At 37.7% G+C, this 16,730-nt stretch overlaps 1 protein-coding gene across 3 annotated transcripts in view; it reads right to left on the bottom strand.

Annotated features, from left to right (window-relative positions):
- Positions 1-16,730, bottom strand: part of MON2 (MON2 homolog, regulator of endosome-to-Golgi trafficking) — a 75,319-nt gene that overhangs the window by 52,674 nt on the left and 5,915 nt on the right. For 2 of the 3 annotated variants that reach the window (XM_042816413.1, XM_042816412.1), the window contains exons 2-5: positions 8,084-8,147; positions 3,486-3,613; positions 2,676-2,807; positions 136-265 (exon numbers count right to left, since the gene is read on the bottom strand). In XM_042816413.1, the coding sequence (XP_042672347.1) occupies positions 136-265; positions 2,676-2,807; positions 3,486-3,613; positions 8,084-8,147 (454 nt within the window). Of the gene's footprint in view, positions 1-135; positions 266-2,675; positions 2,808-3,485; positions 3,614-8,083; positions 8,148-16,730 lie in introns of those variants that run through there. The other variant, XM_042816414.1, reaches the window with a different exon arrangement.

The following is a 16,730-nucleotide window of genomic DNA, read 5'->3' as shown; positions in this document are numbered from 1 at the left end:
AATACAAGTCAACGTACAAAAGACCATAAAAATGAATAATGCTTAGATCTTTCATAACGTTATCTGAAAAAGATAAACACCTGATGTCTGCTGAAACAGGCTAAAACAAGCAAGCAGAGAAAAAAGTATGCTCACCTTTGTATCGTTCATCTTCAGCAACCACTCTCTCAAACACCACAGTAACTACCTGTCGCACTGTAGCTGCTGCAGTGTTATTTGTGATATTATCTTTTGTGAAGTGCAATCGAAAGCAAAGTACAATTGCCTGAAAATAAATAAATAAATAGATCACCTCACAGCAGTAAATCTTCACCTTTTAGCTAAGTCAAGATAGCTGACTGGGGAATATTTTCCACTATCGTTTGTCAAAAGGTTGCCTGAAAAAACCTAGTTCTATCACTTTAAATTTGAAGAACCAGAATAACTCTTATGGATTATTCTAGCCAAAATTCTCTTTAGTAATCCTCCCTAACAGTAAACCAGAAGTGGTAATAACAGATGATGCTACAATGCACCAATAAAACAGTAACCATCATACTGAGAACACACAGCAATCAACTACATAAAACAATTTGTATGAACATTAAGGTCAATAAGGACATCAGGATTATACAGCTAATTACAGAAACATTAGGCAACTTCAAAGCTAAAACGTGAATAACTTTACACAGTTCCTCTACTACATAAATCACAACACTTAAATAACCACGTTAGCTGGGCTGCTATCGTTCCTCCCAAGGTGCATATTTTGATGTGCCATTGTGCAGGCAGTGACCTGAATATTGTTTGCCATTGGATTTGTTATTGCATCTAACACATAATTTCATAATTAATGGTCTTATAATGAATTTTGAAGATTAACATCTGTATGTGTGGTAAAACCTGTATTTCTTGCTCTTCTACCTTTATTTCATGACCTTGCACTTGCATGAACTTCAGCCACACCCAGGCACGGTGCCATGTGCTGCCATACAAGAGTCACAATTTCCTTTTACTTCCTTTTTTTTGTTGTAAACCATCTGTGGACTCCACTTAGATTATGCCATACATCATACACTTCTGGACTTTCAAAAAATGTTGCATTACTTGCAGGTTAATCTAACTGTAATGTGCATATTAAGGGTCTCTACAAGAAGGTTTACCAGTAATTTTCATAATTTCAATCACTCAGGCTGAAACATGAATATTCAACACACATCTGCCTCAAACTCATTTTCTTCATGAACTTTTCAACATGGAAAAAAAAACCTTTCAAACAGTTCTCCAAATAATCTTGTGGGAAAAAGCAAACAAACCAACCCATTATTTTATTCATATTAATTAAGGCTTACATTTGACCAACTCAGAAACTCTAGTGATTCCAAGCCTTGGATAAAAACATGAATTTTTTTTCTCGTCTCAGACAAAGCCTGCCCCAAATTGACCATATAGTTCTAAAATACACTAGTTTTCATTTTGCTGTAAACAATTTGTTAACAGTGCAGCAATTAGATTTTCTAGTAATCGCAGCATGTGAACATTTGCCTCCTTCTACAGCCTAAATTCAATCTATAACATTACCACACATTGCTTTAGAACATCTGCTACTGAGAATCCTACATTCTAAATGATAAACATTTTCTTCAAAAAATATTATTTTGCCCTAGAACACAGCATCTAATATGGAAAATGAGCAGCATGTGGAATAAAGAAACAAGTTGGTGATGCAGTGTCTCTGCCATAGTGCAAATACCCAAGACAAAATGGACAGACCGGCAAATCCTTCAATCCTCAGTAAATTTCCATTCTGCCATCTACACATTTTTCCATCATCTTTCTGCCTTCAGCAGACCTTTATAACCCAGCCTTCATTTCTTTTCATGTTTTTCCTTTCCTTGCTTAGATTAGTAATGCTTTTAGTAACTACTCATCTAACTGCAAAGATATTTCTCCAAAATCTGAAGGAAAGAATAACTCAAATCCCTTCGTCAGAGCAGAACACCTTAAAAATATTCTTGAATTCTGTTCTCTCAAGGAAACACAAAACCGTCCCATATTAAACCAATACATGGAAGACAAAGAAAACAAATATGGAAGTTTGCAGTGATCTGTCAAAAAAATTCCTTATGTTAAAAAAAGAATACCTACATAGAATCAAGAAATCAAACTTCATAATTTGCAGATGGATATCACAAATATAACGAGATCAGAATACCTGTGTTTTTTTGTTTCAGCTAGAACACAATATCCAAAGCAGTACTAGTTTAAAATTGTACCATAACATTATTTCAGTTCTGACTGAAAAAGCAATAACTGTACAACTTATGTGATAGATTTAAGGCAGGGTGGGGGGCAGCTTCTAATATTTGCTGCATTCATGACAGCTTAAGCTGTGCTATGTGTGCTTATTTCAGTTTGAACACATAGAAAACAAAGAATAAGCATTACCCAGTGTTTTTTATTTAATGTTCCCATTAGGTTAGGAATTTTTATAGTGGAGGAATTAAAAGACAGAGTGAAAAGGAAGATAAAAGAAATCCTATTTTCACGGTTCAGTATAAAGCCAATACAGAGTCAAAAAATTCAAGATATCTCCCTCTTCTTCCATTATTTCCAAGAGCTTTATACATAAAACTTCTTCCCAGTTTTCCTCTTGGATATTATAACTACTATAATTGGCACTAACATGTACTTACCTTGGATAGTGCTTCATCGTGCACAACTGTATTGGTTGTTAAAAGAACAAGAACTGTCTGAAGCAATTTCAGTTCTTCAAGACTATTTTCCATCAGTTGCCAAAGCATGTTTATAATGTTTCCTGCTGCAGCCTACCAAAAAGAAGTCATTTTGTGCCAATAATTATGATGTTTATATATCATTTACGTCATGTGTACACCTGTCAGAACAGCACTTTCATAATTGTATGTAACTGAGTATCACAGCAATCTCTTACTGTATGGTCCAAATTCAAGAGGGTTCTTTATTTTCTGCTCATATCAGATAAGTAACAGTATAATTTTATACTATGCAAACACAAATAAATATTTAGATATATTATTTTCACCAACTTCTTAACACACTTTATGGAAGCACCATAATATATCACCTCATGTTGCAATAAATGTGTATACATTTATTTTGTTTTTAAAATAACACACAACAAACAATACAGAGCATTTTCACATAGAATAAATTTCATGGATACAGTCTTAATCAGGTTTATTAGTGACTGTTCCTGCGCTACAAAAAAGCAAACTAAAAGTGCTTTTTTTTGAATATTCACAAATTCCTTCTAGAAGTTATTATTTTTCTCCACCACATTTTTTTTAATGATGAAAAAGGTTTTCTTCTAAATTACATTTTTAAATCAAAACGAGCAATATATTTTGCAAACTGTGTTCAGTGTAACATAAAGAGCCTCCTCAAAAAAACCAACTCATCTTCAGTTTGAGCTCTGTGCTACTCACATTGAAACACTTAGTAATTTGTGTAAAGATTGATCTTACCTCTGAAACAACTTCATGGGACATGAGTCTTTGTATGGCTGCTAGACACAGCTGAGTGATCTTTGGTTCCTTTGTTCCACAACCCATGAGAAAAGGCTGAACTACCTCTGAGCTGTTCTCTTTCAGTGCTTTTGAAAAGAGACATGGAAACAGTCAATTTTTAATTCTTTGAAGAATACAATGCAAAATCTGTTAATCATAGCTATTATGAAAATTTAATCTCCAGTCCTGGAAATCTGGGAGTTACTTCTGTACCACAGGGAAAAGCCAAATGAAGAAAGGCAACGGGCTGCCAAGGCATGCCGCCATAACCACCATTAACGCTCTAATTCCAAATATCTTCTATCCTTTTTCAACATTTTGTCTTTGAGCAACTTTCCAAATCCAAAATGTCTACTTAGAGCCAATTTGGTTTCTCACAAACTGTAAGATTCTGCCTACACCAAAGCTCTTGCTGTCTGCACAGTGCTGACCTCTCTCTTTCCAGGAGCCTTTTCCTTCTGCTCTGCATCACCTCAGAACTGTATTCAAAAGCGACACAATGTGTGGCACAAGAAATGCCAAATACTTGAAAAGAAGAAGAGCAAAATGCCATCAACAAAACTGCTGGAGAATCCTGGACACAGGTCCTGGATAAACACACCCAGCTGTGAATTTTTTAACCAGTGTGTAAATGTGAAAGGGTAGCTTCCTAAAGAGAAGTATTTTCATCAAAATTACAAGTTTCAGAAACTTTTTTTTTTAAAGGAGATAAAACTTCACAATTAACAGAACATAGCACACTGACATTTTAAAAAATGTTTTCCCCATAAGAGCATTTCTAGAAATAAAAGCTTAGCTTCATAAAATTAAAAAAGAAAATATTTCTGAAAGATCAAAGCAATGCACACCCAGAACAATGAATGCTTTTCTGCTTTCTGTATAGCATTGTTGATTCATAGAATCATAGAATCATAGGATCACAAGTTTGGAAATAGCCTGTAAGATCATCTAGTCCAGCCGTCTCCTCATCACCATTGCCACCACAAGCACTAAACCACATCATGCAGCACGTCGTCCAGACGCCTCTTGAGCACTGCCAGGGGCGGCGACTCCACCACCTCCCTGGGCAGCCATTCCAGTGCCTGACCACTCTCTGAGAGAAGAAGTTCTTCCTTATGTCCAACCTAAACCTCCTCTGATACAACTTGCGGCCATTTCCCCGTGTCCTGCTCGTTGCCTGGGAGAAGAGGCCAAATCCCTCTTCACCACAGCCTCCCTTCAGGAAGTTGTAGAGTGCAATGAGGTCTCCCCTGAGCCTCCTCTTCTCCAGACTGAACAACCCCAGCTCCCTCAGCCTCTCCTCATAAGCCCTGTGCTCCAGACCCCTCACCAGTTTCATTGCCCTTCTCTGCACACGTTCCGGGGCCTCAACATCTTTCCTGTAGTGAGGGGCCCAAAACTGAACACAGCACTCGAGGTGTGGCCTCACCAGTGCTGAGTAGAGGGGGATGATCACCTCCTGCTCCTGCTGGCCACACCATTTCTAATGCAGGCCAGGATGCTGTTGGCCCTCTTGGCCACCTGGGCACACTGTTGGCTCATGTTCAGCCGAGATTCATGCAAACTTTTAAGGCTTTAGCTGCACATCCTTATTTCATATATTAAAAATATCCTCGTGGCTGACAATTGTGAAGAACTTACACTGAATGTCATTCCCATGCATTCTAGCTATCTGTAATAATAAACACGTGTAGAGCACAAATATCACCACAAAGAAAGAAAAAAAAAACATCCTCACATAAATATGTGAAGTTTATCAATTTTATAATCAGTTATTGAAGACTTTGAAGTTTTGCTGTCATGAAGGTCTATTATTAAGTATCACTATAAGCTATTTGAAAAAAGGCCCAAACATAAGGCAGTATCTTGTATGGGTAACACATACACAGTCCAAGTCAACTACTGCATGCGCAATTGAAAGAGGCTGATCTTGTACCAAATGCATTACCAAAAATAATAAAACATCAGCATAAATGTGAATGAAGATGTAATTTTAAGCATGTGTCAGCACGAAAAAATGGCTAAGCTGCTTTGTTTCCTATAACAAAGCCAACAGAGCTCACTCACAAGTGGACACAAATGCTTCTTTACTCACACAACTTTCTGACTCACCAACAAATTCAAACCATCAAATAGAAAGAAGAAACGTTTTTTTAAAAAAGATAACATAAAACACTTAAGATTCATGACAGAGTTCTGAATGGCAGAACTGCATGGGATTTAACAGTAAATACAGAGATTAAAAAGAAACAAATTTTCTACAGTATTTTTTCTTTAATCTGTACAAGTACTTTCACTTTATGAAGCTGAAATAAACATCTGGTAGATCTAGTTTGGTATCAACTACTACATGAGTTCCAGTCTTAAAATACACAAAAATGTTCTTATATCCAGCTGTGCTTCCATTTGCCATACCAAAATTAAGTAACATTTTATTTAAAAAGACATCTATCATAATGAACCACATCAAAAATAAATTTGGGGAAAAAGAGACTACTTCACTCCATCAGCAAGGTCACAATCTTTTAAAAATAATTTCTAAAGCAAAAGCATGAATTATCTAAAAACAGAACATCTCAGAGCCACGTGGAAATAATTTCTCACATCTGTCTCCCATGCTATAAATCACAAGCTGACTTCTCTTTGGATTTACTCAAGTTCACATAAATAAACTCCAAAGCACACGCAGGCTGCCAAAAATGAAGATTCCGAAACTATTCAACTTTTTTCAAGAGAAAGAAACAAGTTACATCAGAGACCTCAGGATTCTGGCAAGTTAGATGTATCACCAGACACAGCACTACTACTGTGTTATCACAATAAGTTTGTCATTTTAAAATTACATCTGTTTTCCGTTTTTAATTATTTGGGGTAATTATAATTCCACACAGTGTATAGCTTCAAGAAAACATCAGGTCAGCTTATTTTTAAAAGTCTGATATAGTTACCTACTTTAATGAATCAACAGTTTATGGCTAATAATAATATCCTAATGAAAATATATTTTTACATTAACAGAATGTCTGGTAGATATTAATAAATCATCCAACAGTCAAAAATATTTACTCCACAAAACTTCACAACTACAGTAGTCTTTTTCAGCTAATGTATACGTGCTAACTTCCTTCAAAATAATATCAAATACCAGGTGGGAGACAATAGAGAATCTGGATATTAACTCATCTACAAGAGCAGGTTACAACTGATTCTTAAAAAAAATAAAATAAATACAGGAGTCCATGAAGAGTTGAGAATGTTCAATGGCACTGCATTTAAATTAGCAGGATAATGCGCAGGCACAGCGTAAGTTACCCTTTGTTCCTCAATTTCTCAATGGGAAAAAAGTTATTAGCCTATTATCAAAAGAAACAAGCCTGTACAGTTTTGTTTTGATGAATGAAACAAATTCTGACTACATTCTAGTATAAGCCTTACAAAAGAAAACTAGTAACAAAATATGACCAACAATCAGAAGGCATTCCCTCAGAAAGATAAAGGACTGCCTACCCATGCCTCAAACTAATAATTCTTCACATCTTCCCGCTTTGAAATGGAAATTAAAAATATAGTTTTCTAAAATGTAAAGACCTTTATACAGCTATACGTCGAAGAATGTTGCTAGCTTCCCAAATGGCTGACTGGAGATTTCTCTTGTTCATTTGTGTGTTTTGATGCATAGCTGACATTACCTGGCATAGTTTTTCCACTTATGTCAGCATTCATGACAGCAGTAAAAACAAAGAAAATAAACAAATAAAAAAGAGGCATTAAAGGGAAATATTGAGGGATGGGACTGCTATTTCAAATACTTCTAGAAAGTGCCTCCTTAACAACAACTGATTTGCATACCTCAAATTAAGAAGTAATTTTGCATCTATTTCATTTGGACCTTTCAAATAATTGAGTACTGTAAAGAAGTTGGACTACAGCTGGGGCAGACATTAATACAGGGACATTCAAATCTGGCCAAAGGTTTTGCCAGCAATTGGTAAAAAGCCATCAATTTACATGCTATTTAACACAGCTGAGGAAAGTCAGAGATAACAGCTTTAAGCACTTACAAAGCTGCAACTTGCAAAATATCTCCTGTCCCTCAAGGCAATGGTGCATCCAAAATTGAATGACCTTGTCTCTGATTAAGATGGATTTTTGCCTGCCAGGTACAAGTCTCCAAAGGCTAGACTCTCACAGTAAAGACACAGATGAGGATCTCCAGAACTCCACACTGAACACTCAACAACAGCTGTGGCAGTGAATAAGACATGGAGAATGTGAAGCTGAATAATTTCATATTTTTCTAAGTGGATGATTACTTTTTAGAACAGTCACTGAAAATGGAGTCCTTGCTCAGGCAGCATTAATATAGCATGAGCATGATACAGAAGTAGAATTTCTCAGCATTCCTGGTTTTTTTTGCTAGGTACCTACAAATATAGTATCACTGATATTGCACACACTAAAAGGCATTTAGGATTACAGCACATATCCAAGACGTATCTTTAACATTTTGATCTATAACACAAGTTTGTTTTTCCCACTGCACTGCAAATAATTACCTGCCAAAATATCAGTGTTCCGTGCAGCTATTGTTTTCACTTTTATTATTCCTGATTCAGCAGCCTGTAGAAGGAAAATAAGTAGTTTAGATGCTGTTGCATACATCAATATCTGCAAAGAAATAAACATATCTAAGATAAATAAAATTGTACAGTCTTGGAAGAAAAAATATAAAATTGCAGCATTTTCAGTAAGCAGAGTTAATATGGAAGTGAAATTCCTTCCCAGAACAGTACAGAAGGGGGTATATTCCATGGTTCTGATTTTCAGAAGGCAGTTTTCATTGTATTACTTTTCAGTAAAGAAAAGTCAGTAGCAAGCAAAAAAACAAACTGGCAAGCAGTTTGTGTATATCCTCAATCTATGAAACAACTAATTTGATATATTATAACTTGTCACGTTCATCAGGTTGAAATGCTGAAGGAACTGAGAATATTAGTAACAGTATCAATGTTTAATACACAACACTTGAGCAATTAAATCCAGTTAATAAAACTGACATGGTACACAGCACATGAATTCTATCACTGTTCTCCAAGTCAGGTAGTAGCATTTTCAGTTTGTAAGCTAACACTTTTACTATTATTTTTGGAACAAAATCAAATTTCTCATGCAATTTGTGTCCTGAATTCCCTCTACAAATTAACTGCATGTAAGCTCTACAAGCCTTCTGTTCCCAACAGTACCCACAGCACTCCCCAACATGACACCCCATTGACATCAATGCCCCCCCCATGAGCAGCACTGTGGTGCACCTCACCACCCATCCCTCCTGGGCCAGCAGCCTGAGGGATGCTCAGGGGCCAGTAATGGAGCAGGGATACCATGAATCACTGAGAGGGACCAACTCTCCTCTTAATCATCCAGCATTGCTTTCTAACGCAGTGAAGTCAAACTGAACATTTCACAGAGGTGCTTTACCTTTCAAAACTAAAATTACTGGCAAGTTCTGTGTAAAAAATGCAAATTACACTGCAAATGGCTTCTTTCCAGTTTTTAAATTCATTAATACCTAATAAAGCCCTGGATACAATTGAAGAAATCTCCATAAAACATTGCATACCAAAAGAAACTCAACAGTTTTTCCCGAACAATAGAAAACATGTTCCTTTTCTGCCTTTGAAAGTATAAGTGCCCCTTTTAATTCTGTTTCATATTTCTGTGTACTTTACACACTAAGCCTTCCCACATTTCCTTGGACTTAACATTCCTGCTAAGAGAACGGTGCTGTCACTGCACGGCACCAACCAGAGAAGCAGCCAGTCTGTGCTGGCAGAAACATGAAAGTGACAGCACGTAGCTCTGCCAAAGAGAACCATTTCCCCTCCATCTGAATCCCATTCCAACAAGATTTCCCAGAAAGACAGACAAAGATGACTGCATAACTAAAGTATTTGATTTTGAATTTAAGATTTGATAAAGGTTATTTCTCACAACAGCTAGATTTCAAAAAATGAAACCTAAAATTTCCATGCTTTTTGTTTGTTTCCCAACGTAAGCATAGGAATACTTCACACAGCCTTACCATCATTTGAATACACCTGCGAAATTCTGAGGAATTACATTAGCTTTGCTGAACAGTATTTGCACATGAAAAATATTTATAGAATAATATCAACAGTGCCTAAACTAATATACTACATGCTCAAATGAGTGCATGGCAACATGCAAATACATATTCCGCATAATTAAATTGAGGAGTGCCAAATACAGTTTCATTTATTTTAATTACATTAACTTAAAACTTAAGATGGTGCAACATGTTAAGTCGACCCTTGTTCCACTTCAGTTATACACTGTCAGCTAATGAGGTGTCGTGTCACAACAAACTGTTCCCATTCATTAATACGAAGGATTTGTCACAGTCCAACTTCCAATTACCTTCAAACTAAGCCTCATCACATCAACTGGAATTGCTTTCTTAGTAGCCAGTAGTGACAAATTTCCTCTGAATCAAAGAAATAATAATGCCAATTTCTAGTCAGAATTACAAATCAAATTGTTTACAATTAAAAGTTAACTGCACACAACCTATTAAAGAAAACAATAACAACAAAACACCGTATTCCACTGTAAGTATAAAAAATAATCACTTATTTACAAAAAAGGACTTCAATTGAAAAAGGAGACAGTAGAAAAAAATGAGGCTACAAACAGTTGCCTGCTTATCTTATATCCATCGGTGTAAAAGTAAACTTGGATAGGCTTGGTTTAGCTTGGTAAATAGTAATAATAGGTATAAAGTTTGCAAATTTACACCAATGTAAATGTTACTACAGCACTCTAGATGTTACTGCCCCATTATAAAAGGATATTTTAATAAAGAGTATTACAACACTGATCAAGCATACGGCCAGTACCATTCTATGAATTTACTGGTATAACTACAGTTATTTACTTTCATATAAATATAAGGCATCTGTTTTAAGCAGTCACCACTTGTAAAAGCAGCATTATACAAGTTTCTGGTTGCACCACAGCTAACTGTAGTCACAAAGAAGCAAATACATATAATTCCTGTACCATAACAAAGCTCAAGTGTACCTGAAGCCTTTAGTCAATTACATTTCCCATTCTGTTACTTTAACATCTGTGAAATGAGCTGAAATAAAGCGCCTCAAGCACACACTTTCACTATTGCATTTTGTTTCATGTTTCTGCTGCAGTAACTGTAGGATTCAGTTTTGGCTGGAGAAACATTGAAGAAAAACAGAAATGGGCTCTCAGTGATAACATATATTCAAATCAATTTCATCTGGATACTCCTATTTGCTTCTCTTCAAACAGTCTATAATCTCACAGCAAAATCCAGAAGGACCCTCCAGCCCTCCATTCAAACCAAAGGCACCAGCCAGGTGACAGCCAACTTCTGCTCAGCACTCTGCTAACACCAAGCAAGGGCTCACACATCCTCAGAGAGGTCAACAGCCAGGTAACACTCCATTCCCAGAATGGTATTTCTCCACACAAAATACATGCACACAGACTACAGAGATCTGTAACTCATAAATACTAGTTAATATTGGGACTGTTAGATATGCAATTCCACTTGTTGATGTTGAGGATGACAAAATGGGAAGCCACCAGTACCCACAACCCAGTCACAGGTGACATGACGTGTGGCAGATCTGCAAATGATTAGGGACTCTGTACAAGTTCTCAGATCTAACTGGAATGGATCAGTCTCCAGTAGCAAAAGATCACAGAATTGCATGAGTTGAAAAGGACCACCATGATCGTCCAGTTTCAACCCCCCTGCTGTGTGCAGGGTCACCAACCAGCAGACCAGGCTGCCCAGAGCCACATCCAGCCTGGCCTGGAATGCCTCCAGGGATGGGGCATCCACAGCCTCCTTGGGCAACCTGTTCCAGTGTGTCACCACTCTCTGTGTGAAAAACTTCCTCCTAACATCTAACCTAAGCCTCCCCTGTCTCAGTTTAAAACCATTCCCCTTTGTCCTATCACTATCCACCCTCATAAACAGCCATTCCCCCTCCTGTTCGTACGCTCCCTTCAAGTTCTGGAAGGCTGCAATGAGATCTCCCCTGAGCCTTCCCTGCTCCAAGCTAAACAAGCCCAGTTTCCTCAATCCTTCCTCACAGAAGAGGTGCTCCAGCCCTCTGATCAGATTAGTGGTCCTCCTCTGGACTTGTTCCAAGAGCTCCATGTCTTTCAAGATCCCAGTATAGCTAATGTCACAATGATAATGTTATCTGGTAACCCGAGCAAAGAATGCCATTAGAAGTAATGGCACTCAGCGTACATAACCCTGAAATTATTTGGAATAGTGTTTTACCTCTCACAAGCAAAGACATCACAGAAGCCCCACTGCAATGTGGCAAAATGTGTGTGTACAGATAGAGTGCTGGTAGGCAGCTGGGCTGAGAGCTGGCAGCAGTCAGCTGCTCCACAGTGATTCCTGCTCTCTTCCCCAGGTGTCAGGGTGAACGTGCTATCCTTCTTTCACTGATAAACTGGACAGTTAACAGCTCTTCCTGAGGAAAATATAACACATAGTTATAATCCTGAACCTCTTTCTTATCAGCTGCCCTTTTCAGAAAATGAAAAGTACACTGTTTCAGCAATTTTTTAAATGTTTCAGAAGATCTTTTTTAAGAAGGTTTCAAAAAGGATCGACTCGCTCATCCTCAAAGAAACTGGTGTCTCACCGTTACAAGCCAGCAATTATTTTTTCTTTTTTACTTTTCTTTTCTCTTCTAAACCAAAAATTACGCACCTGCATAAAGATGATTAATGTAACAACCACGCAGGTACTCATTTCAACTATGGATTGATTCCACTTCAAATATATTTTTATATGAACTTATAATTAGATTGTATTTTTACAAAAAAAATTAAATATTTCCACTATTAACACTCTGAATGACCTCGTGTTTCAATTACATGCAAACTGCTATCTCAAGAGATATCAAACCTGCTGGGAGGTTTGCTGCCCTTCCTCTGCAAGTTTTTGACTTCTGTTTTCTGAAAAGAAAAGCATTCAGTACTTCAGGGAATGCTGGCCTGTGTTGGTACTTACATCGTACTGTTTGCAACCCTTTTACTGTGATTGGATGAGAGTAACATATATCATTTACAGTCACTTTCACATCTATCATGAAAAAAATGGAGCAATTTCTTTTTGTCTATAATTATTTGCCTCTCTCACTGTAACACTAACTCTACATCCAACAGATTAGCTAAGAGATTCTCCTGGCTAAACTACTGTCTCAATTCAATGTTATTCTGGCTTGCTTTGCAAAAGTACATTCTGGACCATTACTGCACTGCAAAACTATTATTTAGAAAAGGCACACCCACAAAAACTCACACAGTAAATCAGCATCATGAAAGCACTCAAGTGTACCGCATCTGTGCAAAAAAATCACTGTAGTTCCCTTCTGTATTTTTATCCTTCTCCTCAGGAGACCAATCCCTACTCAGACCCTTTTCTTTTATATATACTCATTCTACCTATGATTTAAACTGGTGAAATGCTAGTTCTGATTGACAGCACTCTGTACGCACAGGGAATTATTGTATTCAGTGATTTAATGTACTTGGATTACAGCTTGCTCACGTTCTCCTGGCTTGGAACAAAGTTACCAGCAGAGCCTCTGGAAAAGTGCCACCATCTGCAGAAGCAGTTTCAGAATATGTGAGTTTAGTACTTAAGCCAACCAGACCAGACACAAGCCTACAAACCACACCTGATTAGTGTCAAGGCAATGAAGGAAGGTTATTTAATGGACTAGAAAGACAACCAGGGACGTCTCAAAGGAAACCAAGGAATAGCACACAGACATCCACACCAACTACTGGGAGGTTATGGGCCAAGTCATTTCTAGGCACAGGCAGGACAAGAAAGTGACCAGGAACAACCAACACATGTTTAGCACGAACTTGACCATCACGTTCTGCAATGATCTTATGGCCAGGTAATGGGAAAGCAGCACATACTGTATGCCTTGAGCATAGCAAAGCCTTTGATGCCATTCTCTGTGTTACAGTATAAGCCCCCTTAGAGTCCAATCAGTGAGGTGTGGACCAGCAGACAATAAAGTGAGTTGATGATTGACTAGACTGTCAGCTCAAAGAATAATTACAAGTAGTATGAAGACCAGCTGGTGACAACTTACTAATGTTTCTCTTTGGGGATGGGCAGTGGGGCTAATTGCATTTAACATCTTTATTAGCAGCACAGGTAATAGCGTAAAGCCTACAGACAGATATCAAATTTGGGGTAATTCCCAATGCACAGGTGGGTTTTTATTCAGAGGAACCTAAACAAGCTGGTAGGAACAGCTGGGCTGTATTAGTACAAGTGTAGTCAGCAAGCCAAGGTAAGGGAGTCTTATGCCTTTTGCACACTGTTCTCCAGCAACATTCTCACAAGAGTAGCTTCAAGCTCACTAGTGTAAAGCAGACACTAAGGTGACAGGATGAAGCCAGAGTCTACCAAGACCATAAGGAGGGGAGACGAGCAGGGTTGGAGATGATGCGAGAGCTGCACTTGTTCAGCCTGAAGGAGACTAGGCTAAGAGGAGAGCTTGCAAATGCCTACAACTATCTGATGGGAGGCTGTAGAGAACGTGAACCTGGCTGCAATCAATGCTCACACGTATATGCCATCCTAGAGTTACATATAGGACAAAGAAAGCAGGGAAAACAATAACTCTTCTTTCAAAACACTTCTAATAATAATTCCTACATAAGTTTCTCAATTTAATTTTTCTGCCACAGAATCTCAGCAATCATACTAAAATAGTATTAGTTTTCCAACAAACTGAATATTTAATTTCAGTAAACCACTTTCACTATCATAAAGCCTTCCATCCAAAAGCATCAGCAGCTACAGTTTTTCAGCTTGATGTTTGGAATTTGTGATTTATGTGAATTGCCAAACAGCCCTATTTAAAAATAATAAAAGAAATACCATACTTTGCACTTTAAAAGTTTGTGTTACCTTTATTTAGCGCTTAAAGACAAGAAAGTACAGACAGATGGTCAGCCTCTATTCACACACAAAACAGCTTTCACCTGAGACGCAAACAAAACTCATCTCTTTTACTCTGTATCATTATCTACTAATAGAGGGAACAATTAGTTCACAATTCTAACCCCAAGAACAGGGACTACAGTTGAAGATGCCAAACTAATTCCTGCTGGATTTGACTGCACTCAAGGATGGTGCCATTCCCAATTACAGGAGTTCCATGCTGAGGGAAAAATAGTAGCGCTAGCTGAATCTGCTTTAAATTTTCTTGACCAATTCAAGATATGATATTGCAGATTTTATTTTCTTTTTATTTTATCTATTTATTTTCAGGCACTGGAATGGGGTTCCCAGGGAAATGGTGGAGTCACCCACCCTGGAGGTGCTCAAGGAACATTTGGATATTGTGTTGAAGGACATGGTTTAGTAAGAGCTCGTGGTAATCAGTGGATGGTTGGACGGGGTGATCTGTGGGTCTTTTCCAACCTTGGAGATCCCACAATTTCCAGCTACAGTGCAACCAATGTATTTGCCTGATGTTAAAAGTGCTATTTCACTTAACTGGAGTCATTGCTCCTCTGGTCCATAAACCTTCTGAAATTGGCTGCAGATACTGCAAGCTGTTCAGAATCCTGAAGGTTAATCATCAATAATGCCAGAAGAGGAGCCAGTTAATTGCTTCCGAGCTGGTACCTCTGGAGGTACCTCACTTGACACAAATGTAGAGGTTAGGATAACGCAGTGCAAACATTTTATATCAAGAGTTTTCATTTGACAATCAAAACACTACACCTCAGCTGGAAAACCATCACATACAAATCAATGGAGCAAATCAGAATGAGAAGCATTCAACAATGATACAGGCAGAAAAAAAAATAATCAAGACTTGATACAGAACAAACAGTGACAAATTTTCAAGTTATATTCTCTCCTGCACAGTAAAATAGAATCAGGATATATTTTTGTATTATACATTTCAATAATTTATATTTATGTATCTATATACAGCATATGGATATCCCGACATAGCCTGCATCAAGCATTGACACATTTCTGAGTGATCCATCAAGTACAGCATAACTGCTTATAAATGACTTGAAATTTCATTACATACTTTTTCACAATGATCATCAATCTACATAAAAACCTGCTTCAAAGCTGCAGATTTTAATTTTGCCTTCAGCTTGTTGATCCAAACAGACTGGAGTAGGATGCTTCTGAGGCACTGGTACAAGCACTGGCTGCAGTCACCTAGTCAGACTGTAAGCCTCTGACAGTAACATCACTTTGCTGAATGCTGTTTCTTCACCAGGTGCCAGGTAGTTTGGGTACAAGCTGGATCTTGAGTTGACAAGAATTTCTGCTACAGGTTTCCTGTACAATTTTCAGGAAGCCACGGGAAGGAGACAGGGATTCAATAAAAGATCGAGACACACATTTATGTAGCTGAACTCCCATCACACCGAAGACGAGGGAGGAGAGGCTTTAAGAACTAAGGAGCATTAATCTGACCCACTAGCGGGGGTTCTCTGCAGGTATCTAAGCCTGAGTCTCTGTATCTGAGACTACTACATGCAGATATGTTCTATGTTCTGGACCAGCAGCTGGAAGCCAAGATAAAAGACTTTAATGTAGCCATCCATTTGACAGTTGGACTAGATGATCTTGGAGGTCCTTTGCAACCTTGTGAGTCTATGATTCTATGAATGTATTTCAATAGGTGTGTTGGCAATGGACTAAAACAATCCCCTGGCTATCTGCTCCATCAGTCCTATCTCCACAATGAACTGATCCTGCAAGATCAATGAAGACACCCAAAGTTCAGCACCTAATCTTACTCTGAAGCCTACCGTGAGAAGTTTACAGATAGACTGAGGTACAGAAAATACTGGTGCTTTTTTTTTCCATTCATTCAATTGTAAAGTGTTATATGATGGTGAAATCAGGTCTATAATCATACTGTCAGCCATTCTTGAAAACACAGTATTTCTTATCAAAGACTGAAATGATGACATGAAGTTTAGAATTAAGTCTTAAAAAATGAACTATCTGTATAGACAACACTCCTCTAGAAATGCAACAGCGCAACTGTTAAAGTAATTTTGAAAAAACATTACTGTACATGGATCAATATTGAATAAAAACACTTC

Source organism: Centrocercus urophasianus, unplaced genomic scaffold (genome assembly GCF_019232065.1).
Source record: "Centrocercus urophasianus isolate 14NV4802_14NV808 unplaced genomic scaffold, USGS_Curo_1.0 seq_15, whole genome shotgun sequence".
Taxonomy (NCBI): domain Eukaryota; kingdom Metazoa; phylum Chordata; class Aves; order Galliformes; family Phasianidae; genus Centrocercus; species Centrocercus urophasianus.
Note: the sequence above shows the minus strand (reverse complement) of the source record. Positions and strands in the feature narration are given on the sequence as shown.